This window comes from Aythya ferina (genome assembly GCF_964211825.1).
Source record: "Aythya ferina genome assembly, chromosome: 4".
Lineage (NCBI taxonomy): Eukaryota > Metazoa > Chordata > Aves > Anseriformes > Anatidae > Aythya > Aythya ferina.
Window position 1 is genome coordinate 52,960,996 of NC_140300.1, and position 16,507 is coordinate 52,977,502.

Below are 16,507 nucleotides of genomic sequence, written 5' to 3' on the forward strand. Positions count from 1 at the left end.
GATCTCTGAATGGTGCAGACCAAATGTTATTGTATTTGGTATTACATCCAACTTTTGCTTAAAAAGCAAAACAATCTGCCTGAAGTTTACTGCCTGTCCTTTCCCTAATTTGATTAGGTAGAAGGAGAGAGAGAGAGACCAAATGTGCTTTTGCTCTCTGCACACATGGCTACAGATTTGCAGCAGGCTACAGTTGCTGGTATTTGTAATGAACTGATTTAGTTGGCTCTTTTGGTATAGAGAAGATACCAAAAGTATCTTCTGCTATCAGAGAAGATACCATATCCTAGTGGGTTTTAAAGCTCTTCTTTTGATCAAAAGTGTGATGTATAGCAAGAGCTTTGGCTCTTACCAGGTTCAAGTTTTTCTCTTTTCATCTGCCACCAGGTAAGAAGGTAGTGCACTGATGTCCACTGAATTTAATGAGTGCAGTTTTAAAATTAATTTTATAAAAAAATTATCGCTTCTTTTATTTATTTATTTATTTATTTATTTATTTATTTATTTATTTATTTATTTTTATGTGAATAGAGTTGTGTATCCAATGACAGATATACAAAACCCTCAAAGGCTGCCAAAGAACACAAGTTATACAAGTGGGCATGTCACAGGCTGACTCAGTGACTCAGTCTTGGCAGCTGCCCTATAAACAAAGCTACTGAATTGGTTTGAATCTGTCTCATCATAGAACTTCTTATGCAGCTCACTTTCAAAGATATGTCTTAAAGAATTACTAGAGAGTGAAAATATGATCAAAATGCATGAATTACTAATAAGTTAAAAATTAGAGTAGGCTCTAAAAATCCAATTATAATAGCTGTATTTCAGTCTCTGGGTTTTAATCAGACATGAGTACATGCTAAATCCAAAACAAAGATTTGTGAATCAAAATGCATTTTCATTCTACATTACTGTAATTTGTATTTCTGCTTTGGGACTTAGTCTCCAGCTCCTCTGCCAAACACCACTGCCAGAATTTTTAATCAACTACAAAAACTGATTTTTAATATCAGACAAATTTGGAGGATCCAGTAGTTGGTGTAGGTTGCTTAGTGGATGTTTAGAGACCTGTTCACACATTCTGAATTTTTAAAATTATATATAAAAAAAAATGCAGAAAAAAAAAAAAGTAAATAAAAGCTAATAGTTAACAATCTGTAGGTTAGATCTTTCCACAAAGATGTAAAGCTATAGAGGTAGCTGTGTTCCAAAAGGTAATGCTTGTTAATATATAACACTGATATTTGCTGGTTTAAAATGCATTTATATTTTAGAGTTTGATTAAAATGAGTGTTAAGCCATAATATTTGTTGAGGATACCTTTGCTAACATAAAATTTTGCAAGCAAGCCCTCTCAAGCAAATCTCTATAAATATCAAAAGTTTAGAATGATTTCATACTATAATGCTTTGTAGGTAGATTTGTGTTAATATCTACCTGTGACTGTGAAAAAGTAATTTTTACAGTTCTTTTGTTTTCTAATCATTTCTTCTGGAATACTGTTTGTTGCTACCTGTCCCTGGAGAACTAAGTATTTGTGGTTAGTTTGGTGTGACAGTTGTATTTTTGTTCAGAAACTGAGCCCGAGTTCTCAGCTTCTACATGTCTTTAAATATGATTAGCAAATCTTGACAGTTTGTCACTTCTGCTCTGGAATGATGTGTACTGTTATTTACAGCTTAAATCCATGTAAGCCAACTGTTTCATCTGCATTTTCTCCAGATTTGTGCAGCTCAGAAGCTGTGACCCAATAAATCTTGAGATGAGCATTAGTTTTCTGGGATAGTCCAAAAAAAAACACCAAAAACACAACACTTTGAACATTTCTCTGAAAATCCAGAAATTGTAGGAAGCTGGAGGCAAAGATAAACAAAACAGCTAACAAAATCTGCTTTTCTCCAGGACACAGCAATATTGTGCAAGAGGCATTAGAGTGAGGCAGAAAATTCTTTTTTATTGTGGGGATTTTTGTATAGCTCTTGCTTTCCCTGACTACAAGTGCTGTCCAAAACACAGAGTCCTCACTGGAATATTTGGCAAAAAGAAGTTTTGTGCCTTCAGGGATCTTTATGTAGTTAATATCTTGGTGCTGTATGATAATACATGACTTCTTGTCTATAGCACATATCTAGACAGATTCAGTTGACCAGTATACTTGTTAAGATCTCATAAACTGATGGGATATGAACATTTGCCTGAAGCTGAGCATGCATTTTAAATGCTTAAATGCCCAAGTTCCATTTTATTTTTAAAACAAAAATATTTTGTTGCAAATATTTTGTTGCAGGCACCAAGGCCTGGTGCCTACACCAATTTACAGAAATTAAATATATTTAGTTTATTTAACAGACTGATTTTCCAGCTATCACTAAATAAAAATGCTGTTAAAAAAGTCTAATAAATGTTTAATCCCCATATCTGTTAAACAGACCACACAGGTCTTTTTTGCACCCTATATTTCCATTTATGCTATCTTAGCATTTATGCTGTTCATGATCAAATGTTTTGAAAAACTGTCCTTTGAAATTAAGTTTGAATATTCCAGCACAGAGCGACTACTGAACCTTTTTTTTTTTTTTTTTTTTTTTTTTTCCCAGCAGTTTATGGTATGATGTCAAAGTGAGGGAAAATTAATAGACAAAATCAACCTTACTATTCATACCAGTAAGTATACAGACAGTTTTATTTGTTGCTCAGACAGATAAGTCTAATTCTTTCAACTACAGAGTTAGCACCATAGGCAAATATCTACCCTGAAAGAAATAGCTCTTTCTTTTTCTTCAGTTCTGTTTAGTTATACAAATTTTGTAATTTACAGAAATGTTTTTTTCTCTATTTGTTTTTGAATGATTGATGTGTTAGGCAAAATAAGGAGTGATGAGGAATAATGAGACTACTCAGATAATCATTTTTTCAACCACAAAATACAACACAATCCCTGAGGTGGATTTCCTTATCACAAAAGAACCTATATATTGGGGTTTGGACATGTTGTAACACTAACTTTTTAAAAGCAAAATACTGTTGTGTTCAGTGGACTGTTCTGTTCAATAAATGTGATGGCAATGTAGGCTCTCTTCTGCTTTTCTACTTGTCGTTATTCTTTGGATGAGTAGCTTTCAAAGGGAAGTTGTTTTTACATATCCCCACATAACATTTCTTTCCCCATGAGCATAAAGTAATACTAACAGCTAAGAAAAAAACAGGAGGAAAAAAAAAAAGGAAAAAAGTAAATTCCTCCTGCCACAAAGGCTGTTGTGAAATTTTTGGGAAGTTTTCAGTACTTAGAATCACAAGAATTTCACTGACTGTGAAATTGATCCACTTCTGATAAATAAAAAACAAAAAATGCAGAAGGTATTCTAACAGATAGGGTGATATTAGCAGGTGAATTTTTTAACATAGTATATATATCTCTCAGATTTTATGTCAGTTAATGGGAGAATGTTTAAATTAAAGACAATCTAATCTTGGTATAATTCAATAACTAAGAAGAAACATGAAATTGTAAATTAAACTTAGGCTAGATAAAACTAAAAAACAGTTCATGCAGCTTTTTAAGTGTATTCTGTAACTTCACCAAATGTCTGGCAGATGAATGTCACTGAAAAATAATGCTTTACAAGTTTTTATTTATTTATTTATTTATTTTTGGTTTGTTTTTGTTTCTAGCTTCAGGTACATGCATAGATAATGTATGCTGCTCCACTACCAAAATAATTCCTATTGAGTGTGTAGTTATGCAGACACAAATAGTTGTGGTGAGATGTATGTAATATACACTCATGTACTGAAGATGTAAAAATGAAAGCATTATAGTCCCTGTAAAATGTCAATATGTACTGTTCTTTCTCAAGGAAAATGTGAGTGTAAGATGAAGTGCTTGATGTAACATTCATTTCAAGCACCGAGCATGTGTGAAAGCATAGCTCCATTTTCTCTAGCCTTTTGTTAACGCATACCAAGGAAAGTAACTCTCTTAAATCAAAATAAATTGAATATTTTTGATAAGTGCAACTAATTTGTAAGCATGGCTGAGGGCAATGTATTCAAACATGCTTACAAATTCAGAGAAGAAAAGAGCTCCATAAAGGAACACTGTATCTATTTGAAGTGAAATTGCCAGAAGGATTCTATACAAGGAAGCTGATTCACTTTTATAAGAGCTATACCAGAGTAAGTGGCAGAGATTTCAATGTTCTCTGCCCACCTGTGGGTCTCTTGAACTGCAGCATTCATGTGTATACAAAGTTAATTGCTGCAATACCTCTTCAAAGTCAGATGGTGTACAACATCCTGAACTCTTAGTCGTTTATGTAAATAGAAATATCTAGATGAGCTAAAATATAGCTTTTTCTGAAGAGTTATAAATTCCAGTGTTCTAAAAATATCTTTATTTCCTCTTCTCTTCTGTAGGTTTTGTTTGCAGCTGTGGGAAAGTGCACTGTTAGTTTTGCAATTTTTCTGAAACCAGGCAGAAGTGTGCTTATTCTCATGTGCTATAGGGAAGGGTCAAAGACGTAACTGAGAGCCCTATTTCCTATTCTTCTTTCTTTAGTTTCTCAAGATTGTGGCTGCTCAGACAAACATGCATCACAAAGAAAAGTGCTACTGAAGTATCTTGGGCCGTTTCTGTGGAGCATCATGTGAGCTGAAAAAATGACCTTTCAGTTTGTCTGAAATCAGTGAAATGGGTGAGTATGTTCTTGGTGACTGCTGAAGAGAGGCAGTTGTGTGGTGGTATATCTGGAGCTTATCTTATTGTTGAAATGCTTGTATTCATGGTTGTCCAATGGAAAGATACAGAAAGGGAAGTGGCAAGGGTTTGATTAGAGTGTCTGATGGATCTTTTACATTCTGCTTGGATATGACTATGCTAAATCACTGCTTCACAAGGCTAAATCTGGATGGCTTGAAGACATCCAGAAATCCTGGCACAGGTGTCAGACCTATCACCAGATGACTATCCTACCCTGAGTGATCTCTCTTTTGGATAAAATTAGGAGGGCTAGAAAACCTCTGATGAAAGTAAAAGTTGAGAAAGTACAATTCTGTACTAAGAAATCAATTCTGCCTCTTCAGTGATAATACTCTCCATCAGATTTTCCCAGCAGATGACAGCGATGAATTAGCACAGTTTATGAATAATTAAAGGACCTGAATACAGGTCCTTTACAATACAAGTTATGAATGCTTCACTGCTTAAAGCATGATTGCTTGAAAGTGGTTATGTTTTTTCATTAAGGTTTATTTTCACTCAAAATCTCCATCTTATCCTCTGAATCCCTAAAATAGTATGTTAGACTGTCTCTGTACACAAGTCAGAAGACACTTGAGCTTAGATTTGGTACGCAGTTCAGAATAATGTCTTTCTATATACACAGTGGGATTAAGCTGCTTATTTTAAAGATGTGTTTTAGGTTTGGCCTGTTTTTTCTTTTAGCACTTTTACTTCTTATATCTCTTTACCTGCCCCATTGTCTTACTGTTTATTGACCCCTTCAAAGAAAGAGCATAACTCTGTGTTTACTGTCCCTATCGGTTTAAATTACAGATCTGACCTGATATTAAACTGTTCCTTTTTTGTACTGGAGGAAAAAAAAATACAAAACAGTAAGTCATATGATATTATCCTTCACTTTCATTGAACCATCTGGACTTCTGGAGCCAGAGCCACAAACTGTCAACATCTCTTGATGCAAAGCAAATAGACTTGGCTAAAAGGGAAGTTCAAGCTTAGAGAATCATCCTGTAGAAAGTTTAGAACAGTTCAATGCTGGAGGAAGGAAATAATTATTTGTCAGAATAACCCCATCCTGCCCCAAAGCCATGGCATTAGAACATGCTTAATGCTGTTCCCTTAAAGATTAGGCTCGTATGGAAGACTTCAGTGGAAATCAGATATTAGTTACAATGAAGTTTATTTTTTAGTTTTCTGTTTGCAAAGCTTATGTCCCAAACAAGAGAAAGAGGCCTAGCCTCACACATCAAGCCTCCCTTAATTAAAGTAAACTAGTCGGAGGACTAGTTACTGCTTGGATTGCTCCCTCAATAATAAAATTGACACATACGATTTTGATATGCATAAAAAAAAAGTCAATTTCAGGTTCCTGAGCTGTACAGAACCATAATTATTGTGGTGATTGGGATTATGTACATTTTCCCAAAGACTTCTTTGAATCAAGGAACTAAATAATATAAATAAATTAACATTGAAATGTCACAGAAGGGTGGAAATGTCTTATGAACTGGTCTTTCATGTGGAATTATAAGTGAAAAAAGTGTAATATTTATTCTTTCCCCTGAAGAGATTCCAGATTGAGACTAAGGACATTCTGAGAAATAAGCTTGTATTTTATAGAACCATAGCATTGAATGTTCATTACAAATAATGATCACCATTTGAGTCTAGATTATTACTTGTCATTTTATGTTCTTGGCAATAAGCATTTCTAATTTAAAATATTTATTTTTTCTTTTGGCTAAATTTCCATTAAGAACTGGAACAGTTGTCTTAAAATGATGATCTCCCAGGCAAAATAAATTAAGTCTTGGAATTATGTCAAGACTTTTAACTGAAGACAAAGTTTCAAAACAATCTTTGTGCAAAATGAAGCTTACTTTCTCCCTTTAGCTCATCTTTCTACCTACTGCTACTCCGGGTGTTTCTGTCTGTAAATCAAACATATGCTCTTTCTCTTGCTTTCTGGAAGACTTCCAAAGTTTGGGGGGAAGTCTTACAGGAAGCCTTTCCAAAACATATTTAGGAATTGTTCTTCCTGCACAGATGAAACCCTCAGATGTGTTTTAATACAGGCTAACTGAAACTAGAAAAATACAATATTTGGTTTGGGGCATTTTTTTAATTAAAAAGTAGAGGCTTGATGGCTATTTTTTCCTTTTAGAATTTGCATCAGGAGTTTTAGTTCATTGTTACTTCCTTGTTTCTTTTAGTGAGTTCCAGATGTGCTAATAATTTGAGATTTATTTTAGTATAAATGTTTATTTGATCAAATAAGCCTGTATTACATTCTGAGACTTCCTTATCAGATGGAACTGAATGCAGTCTTTACCCTTTATGAAGGAATGCTATATGGTTTTGATTCAAAAACTTCTGTCTTTGAGTTACAAAAATAATCCAGCATAAAAAACCTATATGTATAAGAAAGATATGGCTTTAATTCTTTCCCAAACATGGTCACTGATTTTCCAGGTGTTCTGGAGTCTAACTGTATATTTTATTAACCTGATTTTGTCTTGTGTGACTATTTGATATACCACATAAACTGAATCCATTCTTGGGATCGTACAAATTCATAGATTTAGAATTTTTTACCAGTGAAACACCACAAGTTAATTTTGCAATATCTAAAGTGATTGGCTCTAATTAACTTTAAATTTCTTTCCTCTCTGTATTTCTTTTTTGTTTTCTTTTTTTTTTCTTTTTTTCTTTTTTCTTCCAAAACATCAGAATTCTGACCTTCTATTCTATTATTTACACTCTTTAATTACAACTGATTAGTATTTGTTCTTTCATTGACCGCCTCCATGTTTAACAGATATTTGTTTTGGGGCACCAAGGAACAAAAGTGGTCAAGGCAACAGTATATGTTCAGTACACATACTGACTTTATACGGTATTCCCAGCATTAGTTGAAGCATGTTATTAAGAGCAACTGCTGGGATACTGTCTAACTTAGTGTGGTCTTTGCTAGTTAGTTGCTTTTGCGTATGCTATCATTATTGTTATATATTCCCTTCTTAGTAAGCTGTCCTGAAATACCACTTAACAAGGAGAGAAGCAGCGGTAGGCGATTATCAGTATTAGGACCTGGCTAAAGTTTGGTTTATGTCATTTTTTTTTTGTGCTGTTTATTCACATATTAGGAAATATTCAGATCTTCTGTATCCTGCTCTGATGTTATTGAAATAGAAGTAGAAATTAATACTATCAAGTCAGGTAGCTGCATTAAGGAATGCTGATGGTATGGATATGATCATATGTAAATAGGCTTTAAAAGTATCAGTGTTAACATAGTCGAAAATGAACATGGGGTTCATTTTGAGTAATTCAAGGTATGTGTGTCTGCTTCTTTTCTTCTCCCCACAGTCTTGTTACTCCCTGACTTCCACAGAAGATAAATATTAGTGCTTCCACTCTTTAGTTATAATTCTGAAAAAAAGAAAGGAAACCAACAACAATGCTTAAATCACTGAAATTAAAGTCACTACTCCTAAGGAGGGTGACACATTTTTTCCTAGCTTTGCTAGGGGTTATTACATCATCTCATGCTATGAGCATATAAATTACCGTGCACAACTGTATTTTTATTCAGGAATGGAGCCTATAGGTTTGCTTCATAAGTATAACTAGTGATTGAACTAGATCAGAGGGTCCGGAGGAGCTCAGAAAATAGAAGTTTAGCTCCATTGCCATTATATGATATGCTCCATCTAAGAAGTCATGGCACCAAAATGGACACGTACAAAATATAAAACAAACAGATCACTCAGGATTTAATTCAGGTTTTAATCAATCAAGGCAGGAGATTAGATTTAAAGTTTCAGAGAATGAGATTTGATGAGTAAATAGACATTTCTATCAATGCCAAAATATTCATCCTTGTATATACAAAGAGAGAAATTTCACATATATATATATATTTATATATAAAAGAAAAAATATTTCAGAAGTATTTTATAAATAGCTAAAATCCAAGAAGAGAAAAATCTGTACTTTCTTGTATGATATGCTACATATTCAGTTTCATATATCAACGAGGAAAGATAATTTCGCTTCTTGTTCTATTTTACATATTTCATATAAGAAAAAGTAAATTTTTATTTTTTATAGGTATATTTGTCTCCTGGAGTCCTGAACTGAATTCCTGGTTTGAGGAATTCAGGATGTAAATAAGTAGGCACTTAGTACAGTGAGAAGAATTATACTAAGTCATGTCCAGAAAAATAGACATGGAATATGTAGATCAGATAATTGCACAGAACTACTGGAAGGAAAAAAACTGGCCCTTACTACTACATAATCAGAAATCTTCAGAGCAGTGTGCTTGTTCTACTGAATAAATGTAGAATCAAAATAGGATGATAACATCTTCCTCATCCCCAGAGATGGATTTTCTTCTCCATTTCTGTTATTAGGATAATTTTGAATACTGTCACTACTCTGGGTACAAAATTAACATTTTTTCCAAAAGTTATTTTTTCCAACATTTTTTCTATTTAAGAAAAGCAAAAGATAATTAGCACAAAACAATTAGATTTATCTCTTCGATGATGTATAAGGCGTTTGGCTGTATTGTTGAAAATGAATCCCTTGGGATGCTGTAATCTTCATAACTTCTCCATTTAGCGTATCGTCTTCAATTATTGTTATCAGTCCTTCGGCAATTATTGATGGGCTTAAAAAAAAAGGGAGAGGTGGATGTTATTTAAGAATCTTGGAATATTGATGTAATAGAACATGTGAAAAGGACAGGTATGGAAACTGAAGGTAAATCTATACACCCTGGAACTTAATCTGAAATTTGAACAAATTTGTTTTCAGAAAAGCAAAAGTGGTATTATTGTTTCAGAAGAGAAATTTTCTCCTTAGTCATGACATACAACATAAGGCTGCAGCTTTACAAATCATCATTTATTTGCTGTAAGTATCCACATCCCTGTGGATATAGAGGTGCTGCTGAAGTTTTCTCTTCTGGGGAAGTGGGCAGAAGTAACCCTTACACAATCCTCTGCAGCTCCTTGTTGATTGTTTATCTTGGTTATTGTTGCAGGGCTGACAATAAGTTGAACTTTGTCACATCGGTTTGTCGTGGTCAATAGATGCAACATATCTGACATATGAAAAAAGACAGGCAAAACAACACAGATTTCCTTTGTTTGGAAGGAGGCGAGCAGCTAATTGTTAAGAGACTGAGAAAGCATTCTAAAAATATCACTTTAGGCCTGTCTTGTTCATGTACTTTTTCCTAGGTATCTGCTTTTGTCCTTTCTTGGCAATACCCTAATGGTCTAGGTGATGACTGATATGATTCACCATGGTTGGTACTGTGCTTTTATGAACTTAGTCCAGTTTTGTCCGTTGTTTGACGTCTATCTTGTTTCAATTCCAGGTGTTGTGGAAACCAAACCCTGAATCTCATAAGAAGTTTGATTAAACAAATTGATGGAACAATCCAACAAAGACTATTAAAAACTAATACACTGTCTTTAATTCAGGAATTTGATTTGCATTTTGCTGGAATTGGGAATGCATAAAGGGTATTATTACTAAATAGGTGATGCTCTTAAGTATGTGATGCCCTAAGTATCTGCCATTATTCCCTTGTATATAGGATAACACATTTGATTGACTTTGGTTTGAGACAGCATTTCCCTTTTTTAACTTTAATTTTGCCTGTTGAGAATCACTTGAAAATGTTAATGAGTGTACTTGTTCTTCATTTACAAGGGTCAAAAAACATTGTATGCGACTTGACTTACTCCATGACGCCATAGAACTGCATCATATTTTTGATCTCATCTTTGTATGAGAAGTATTGTCCCATATTCTCTTCTTTATCTATTGACTGTAGAATCGGCGTGTTGACAAATCCTGGACAAATTGTGTTGAGTCTCACACCATAGTTTTCTATGTTAGCAGCTAACTAGAAAAGAGGAGGTTAGGTATTCATCATCAACATTTTTAAATGGTATTGTGCATCTAATTTTTCAAAGAAGAAGATTTATTAGTAAGTATATTTCAGACTTTCCTAGTTAGCAAAATTTGTTACAAATTTGTCGTAAATCAACTTGTTTTGTTTCAACATCTAAGCTTGAAGTATGCTTTTTCTAGTAATTATATTTTTATTTTCCAACATCTATTTTGCTGGGAGAACAATTATACAAGAAATTAACACTTTTTTTCCATATATCTGTTTTTCCCCAAAATTTTTGTATCAATGCTCTTGACGTGTCATTTACCTACCTCAACTCAACTGAAATAAGATTTAGCCTGTACCGCTAAAGCAGTAATGCTAAACCTTTATAGCTGTTTTATTCTCCCTGCCAAGGAAGAAATCTATCACCAAGTATATACACTGGAAAATCCCTGTGAACAGGAAAGGGGCAGGGTTTTTTTCATGATGCAGCTCAGGAATATGAGGAAAGTAAGCAAAATGTCTGGCTGGATCCTTCCTTTGTGGTGCTACCAGTGCATTCTTGTAGCAAAGGAGAAGTCTGATCAGCAGCCAGGTTGAATGCTGGATGAACTTTCTTAACAATTGCATAAACCTTATGAACTGTATAGGATATATCCAAGAATAACCATAATTGTTCAAAACTAAATTCCATATATGTTAACATTTTACAGGAACCCTTTCTGGTATCATGTAAATCACATTTCATTTTCATGATATGGTAGTTTGCCCTTTCAGTTTGAGAAAAAAAAGAAAATGAAGTCATAGACACTTTGTATCACACCTGTACAATGTTAGGCTGGACTGCCTTTCCTGGGAAGTATAGTTTATTATTCTTTTTCTTCTCAACTGTATCAGGTTCAATAGAAAGACAGCATTTCCTCTAATTTTCTGTGGACTCTTTTATTTTTGACCTTACACTGTGATGTTAAATTACATTACCATGTGAAAGTAAAACTAGAAAACCAGGTATGAAGTTCTTTCTGTGGCTAATATGAGATGTGCAACATCTCACATGTACAACAGTGTGCTGTTCTGCTTAATCTTAAGGAGTAATTTGTGTGGAGTGTAGGGAAATCAAATCTAGATAGCTACTGAAATGATTTTTTTCAGGTGCTTTATTCTAGAAATGAGTTTGGAATTCTTTTATAAGTAGACTGCTTAATCTATAAAAATGTAATTATATTTCAGTATCTCCAAGTTGTTTTCTCATACTGTTTGATTTGACTAGAAAATTTTGGAGTCAGACTAAGATGTGCTCATATAATATCTAACACATCCCATCCTAACTGTGTCATTTTACATTGTTAGTGTGTTAAAAGTTGGTAAGAATAAATAATGGTCAACATATTTGTGTTCAATCACTTTTTGCACTCTTTAGTACCTGTTTATCATTAAAAAAAAATATAATAAAAAAATAAAAAGAGTAATCAACCTGGCTTACAAATAAGGAAAACAAAATGCTAAATGACTGGGATGAAGTTATGAAAAATATTTTTTTAAAGCTTGGAAAAGAATGCATGACTTCTGGGCTCCTCCTGCTGTCCTTATATTATTTTACAATGTCTCTCCTGTGTTCCCTAAATCTTCCTAAACTTCAAATTGTTCATAAACACGCACATGCCGTACTTATTCCATCTTTAGATTCTGTTTGTAGAAGGAGGGAAACTCCAGCACTTCAGACACTATTTGCTTTAAGAAAATTAGTTCCAGTTATGTGACAATAAAGAGGGAGCATGAAAAACTTAGCATGTCCCAAGGAGCTGCTGACTCTGCTTTCAAAAATATATACTTACTGCTATTGAGCGCGTAAATCCAATTACACCATGCTTTGTAGCACAGTACACAGGTTGGAATGCAGCAGGCATGAGTCCTTTAAAATAAAAAGGTAGGTGAGTAAGGATGTTGGGTACCTCTACTTATGATTACCTTAAACATATATGTAAGTTAATAATGTAAAATATCAGTGATGGATTTATAGAGATGCAACAAAATAGACAGTTTAGTAAATATCTTCAAATTCCATTTTGTAATCTGAAGTAAGCTGGGAAAAAGGAATGAAATAGATAAAAACACAGGAAAGCAAAAGAGAAATATTGAAGAAAAAAAGTATAGTTTAAGATAAAAGTTCTCTCTCTCTAGTGTAAGACAAAACAGAGGACAAGATCTGGAAGAATACACTCAAAACCAAGAATTTTAGAGCCTTGTTTAATGAATCTGGATATATGCAAATAAATACTCTGATAAGTGATACCTTAACTACTGATACACAAAGAGGACACTTGCGTTCATTTTAGGGAAGAGGGAAGGTGAGGGAAATAGTGAGGGAAACACCAATGTCCATTTTGTCTACTGTAACTGAATTAGTATTAAGTGTTGTAATACATCACTAAATCAATAAATAAAATATCTGTCATAAATCCCTTGATTACAGTTTTTTTTTCTCTCTCTCTCTCTCTCCTTTTAGATCTTTTCCCCTGGCCCTAGTGCAGGAGAGAGGAATGCACATGCTGCTCAACTGACAGATGTACTGACAGATGTGCAGTCAGGCATTACATCTGCCCATGAAATATCATTGCTGTTTATTTGACAACATAGTTAGTACTATAACTATAACTATATAACTATAGTCAGTACTAACTATAACACAGTTAGTACTATAACTAACATATAGTTAGTACTATAAGAGTAACCACTATAACAAAAGAGTACATGCTCCTTTGCATAGTGTTTTTTGTTCAAAGAAGCAAGCATAAACAAAATATTTCAGACAATGTGCCATCAGATGCAGTGTAAAATTTACTTTACTGACAGTACTGCTATAGTAATATTTTGTAGGTGATGTTTTATAAGAAGAGATTTATATGAAATAGGGAAGTAATTCTGCAATAAGTAATGGAAAAAAAAAACACTAAGGAGTGAATGCAGGACCTCAGTGAAGAGAGGGTATGGAGATAAGTCAGTAAACACTGTAAATTGAATGATAAGATGAACTCAGATAGTGAGCAGAAAGAAATGAAAGCAGAGATATGGACAGGAAATTTTCTTGAAGCATTTTTTTAGACTGAATTAGGTAGTCTGAAAAGGGTTTCACTGTATGGTACATCCTACAGTGGGCCCTGTTCTGAGATGAAAAACCAGGATGATGCTATTTAGGAGGGGACGGGAACAAAAGAGTTAACAATACTTGGTAATAGCACTGCTATCTTTTAAAAAGAAAAGGAGAAGCAAAATGAAAAGTGACTTCTGATACTGTGAACCTTTGTGATGGGAGTGGCAGAGCATACAAACTTCATTTACTGTATTGAAAGAAGAGCAGAGGCATTGGTGGAAAAATAAGAACTTAGTTCTAGTAAGACTGAGTTTGATGGCAAAGGGCTCATCAAGAAGAGATGGACCATGGGTGTATATATGTATTTCTAAACATCATGACAACAGTATCCACTGTAAAATAAAAGCTGAACTGGACCACATGGATGCTCTGGTTCCACCTGAATGCTAGGGTCCTAGGAATAACAAACCACAGCCTGTCTTATAGTTAGGACAGGCTGATGACATTTGTGTTCTTGAATGTGGTATCATAAAACCTGGATGCTGATTTTGATGCCTTCATGTTTAGTTCTAATGGAGATAAGCTGGAGATAAACATATCTAAGATATGTTTCTTATTTCATATTTTTAAGCGATATAATCAAGAAAGAGTGTGACTTATCTCAGTGAAGATGATGGATATAATACTCAGCTATAAAGTATGGATTTGTCAGAAAAATATGTATGCCAGAGGTCTTTGCTCTGGAATCCACTTTTCCCAAAGAAAAATATTTTCTACGAAAGCTCTAATTACAACCCTGACAGCTTCAAGATTTTATCTTGGTTTAAATACTACTCTGGTGATCTGGTGAAAGCAACACTGTTAGTACCACTGTCAGTGCTGGGAAATGAACAGCTTAATCTAGTGACTGGTTATGTCCTCAGCTTGGATTAATGTATTTTGCTTCTGATTGAGAATTTGGTTTTGAAAAATGTCTTCCATGGTGTTTCCTCTGGGTTGTGATTGCAAGACTTCTCATTCCTCTGTTTGGTGACTTCTGATTGTCATCCATCATCACCATTCTTCATGATAATTAGAAATGTTGGGATGCTCACACATTGGAAATATATTATTATTATTATTGTTGTTGTTGTTGTTGTTGTTGTTATTATTATTATTTAACCCTTGAGTAGTTTTACATATTTTAAAGATGAAATCAATTCCAATAAGGCCGCAGGTAACAGACATACATAAAATGTACTGGGAAATACAAAGGAGGAATTGAGAAGGTAATTTTGTTTGTTTTTTAAACCACAGTAAGGCAAGTTACTTTTTTTTTTTTTTTTTTTTTTTTTTTTTTTCTTGAAAGGGAAGAGAAATAAAGCAAGGAAGGAAACAGCTCACTGTACTGAAGTGGAAGAAGGTTCAAAGACAAATGTCAAAAGAGAGCAGAAATAATTTGACAGGAAGAGAGGAACAAATAAATCATCATTTGGTTAAATGATGATTTAAAACCAGTTCTGATTTATTTATTTTCCTTTCTAAAATGGAGAACTAAGAAGAAATCAACTCACTTTCAGCCAAAGCAGTGACAATGAAGAGCTAGTCCTAGCATCCTTTACAATGACAGTCCTGCCTCACTTTTGTTCCCAAGTTCAGTACTCAGTACCACAATGCAGTTTTCAGCTCTGAGCCATTCCCCTGCCCCAGGGAGAGCTGAACCTGTATCTGCTAATGGTGTGTCCTAAGGACTGTGCTAGGAAGTGTCTTGGGATGGACTGCTGTGTGACATTGATTCTGCTCTGCCTGAGTATTTATTCTACCAGTGCATGAAATGATTTCATAACATTTGTTAGTGCATTCATTTGTTAGAACATCTGGATTCTATTTGCTGATCCCATAAATATTTAGTTATCTTATGCAAAGTGGAACGGCATCTGAAACAGGCTGGAGAATGTTATGCACAAAATAAGTGGGGGGGAGAGGGTGTTCACATGGGTGATGACTGAGGGTGCCCTTTGGGTTACCAAAAACAGTGCATCAACTATGTAACTATGTTTTTTTGTTTGTTTTTCTTCTTAGTTCTTCACAGGCTGACAGAGGGGAGCAGCTCATGCCCTTATTTATACCTGGTAAGGTGTCAAGACCAGTCGTTACCATTTCAGACATGGTGGCAGGCTTCTCACTACAACGGCTCAAGGTCAACTACAACCAAGGTCAATAGGTTTAGTTGAGTTTCAAGGTCCACATCTTGAGAAATTGTTATTGGAGACAGAAAATTGAATCAATAAGCTTGATTTGTATTAGTAAGCTTTATTGAAACCATTTTCTTTCAGTTCACTTAGGAATTTTAATGAATAAAGAGTTAAGGATTTTTTTTTCCAGGTATGCTTACCCACTGAATATGTTTCACTCTGAAATTTGAGCAATCTTTGGATAATATCTTATCTTTGGATAAGATATATTAGCATTTAGGTGCCTTTTCCAGTCTGTTTTCTTCATGAGTGCACAGTTAAGCAGCTTGGGACAAAATTGATTTCTGTTTGATAGTATCTTTAAGTTTCACTAATTCTTTGAAAAGTGTACATTCTGTTTGGATGAAAATATCATAGAGAATAAGAAACCACAGTATGTTTTCTAACAAGGCTGTTCATCTCACAGAGACTTTGAGCTCATCAGAAAGCAGTGCTTCTACACTATGATTAAGCTCTATTCCCAGTGATGCTTTAGGGAAATATGTTCATGATTAAAACATTTAAATATTCTATTAAAATATTCA

General features: G+C 34.1%; 1 protein-coding gene and 1 long non-coding RNA gene across 3 annotated transcripts in view; one reads left to right on the forward strand and one right to left on the reverse strand.

The window, feature by feature from the left end:
* The first annotated feature begins 4,447 nt into the window (after positions 1-4,447).
* Positions 4,448-10,497, forward strand: LOC311435761. The gene is made up of 3 exons (XR_014692388.1): positions 4,448-4,694; positions 5,555-5,613; positions 10,134-10,497. It is a non-coding gene; the product is annotated as an uncharacterized lncRNA (long non-coding RNA).
* HPGD (15-hydroxyprostaglandin dehydrogenase) overlaps positions 8,511-16,507 on the reverse strand; it is a 35,186-nt gene continuing 27,189 nt past the window's right edge. For both annotated transcript variants that reach the window (XM_084517145.1, XM_084517144.1), the window contains 3 exons: positions 12,494-12,570; positions 10,504-10,667; positions 8,511-9,419 (listed from right to left, as the gene is read on the reverse strand). In XM_084517145.1, coding sequence (XP_084373271.1) covers positions 9,281-9,419; positions 10,504-10,667; positions 12,494-12,570 — 380 coding nt within the window. In that variant the 3' untranslated portion in view covers positions 8,511-9,280. The remainder of the gene's footprint in view (positions 9,420-10,503; positions 10,668-12,493; positions 12,571-16,507) is intronic.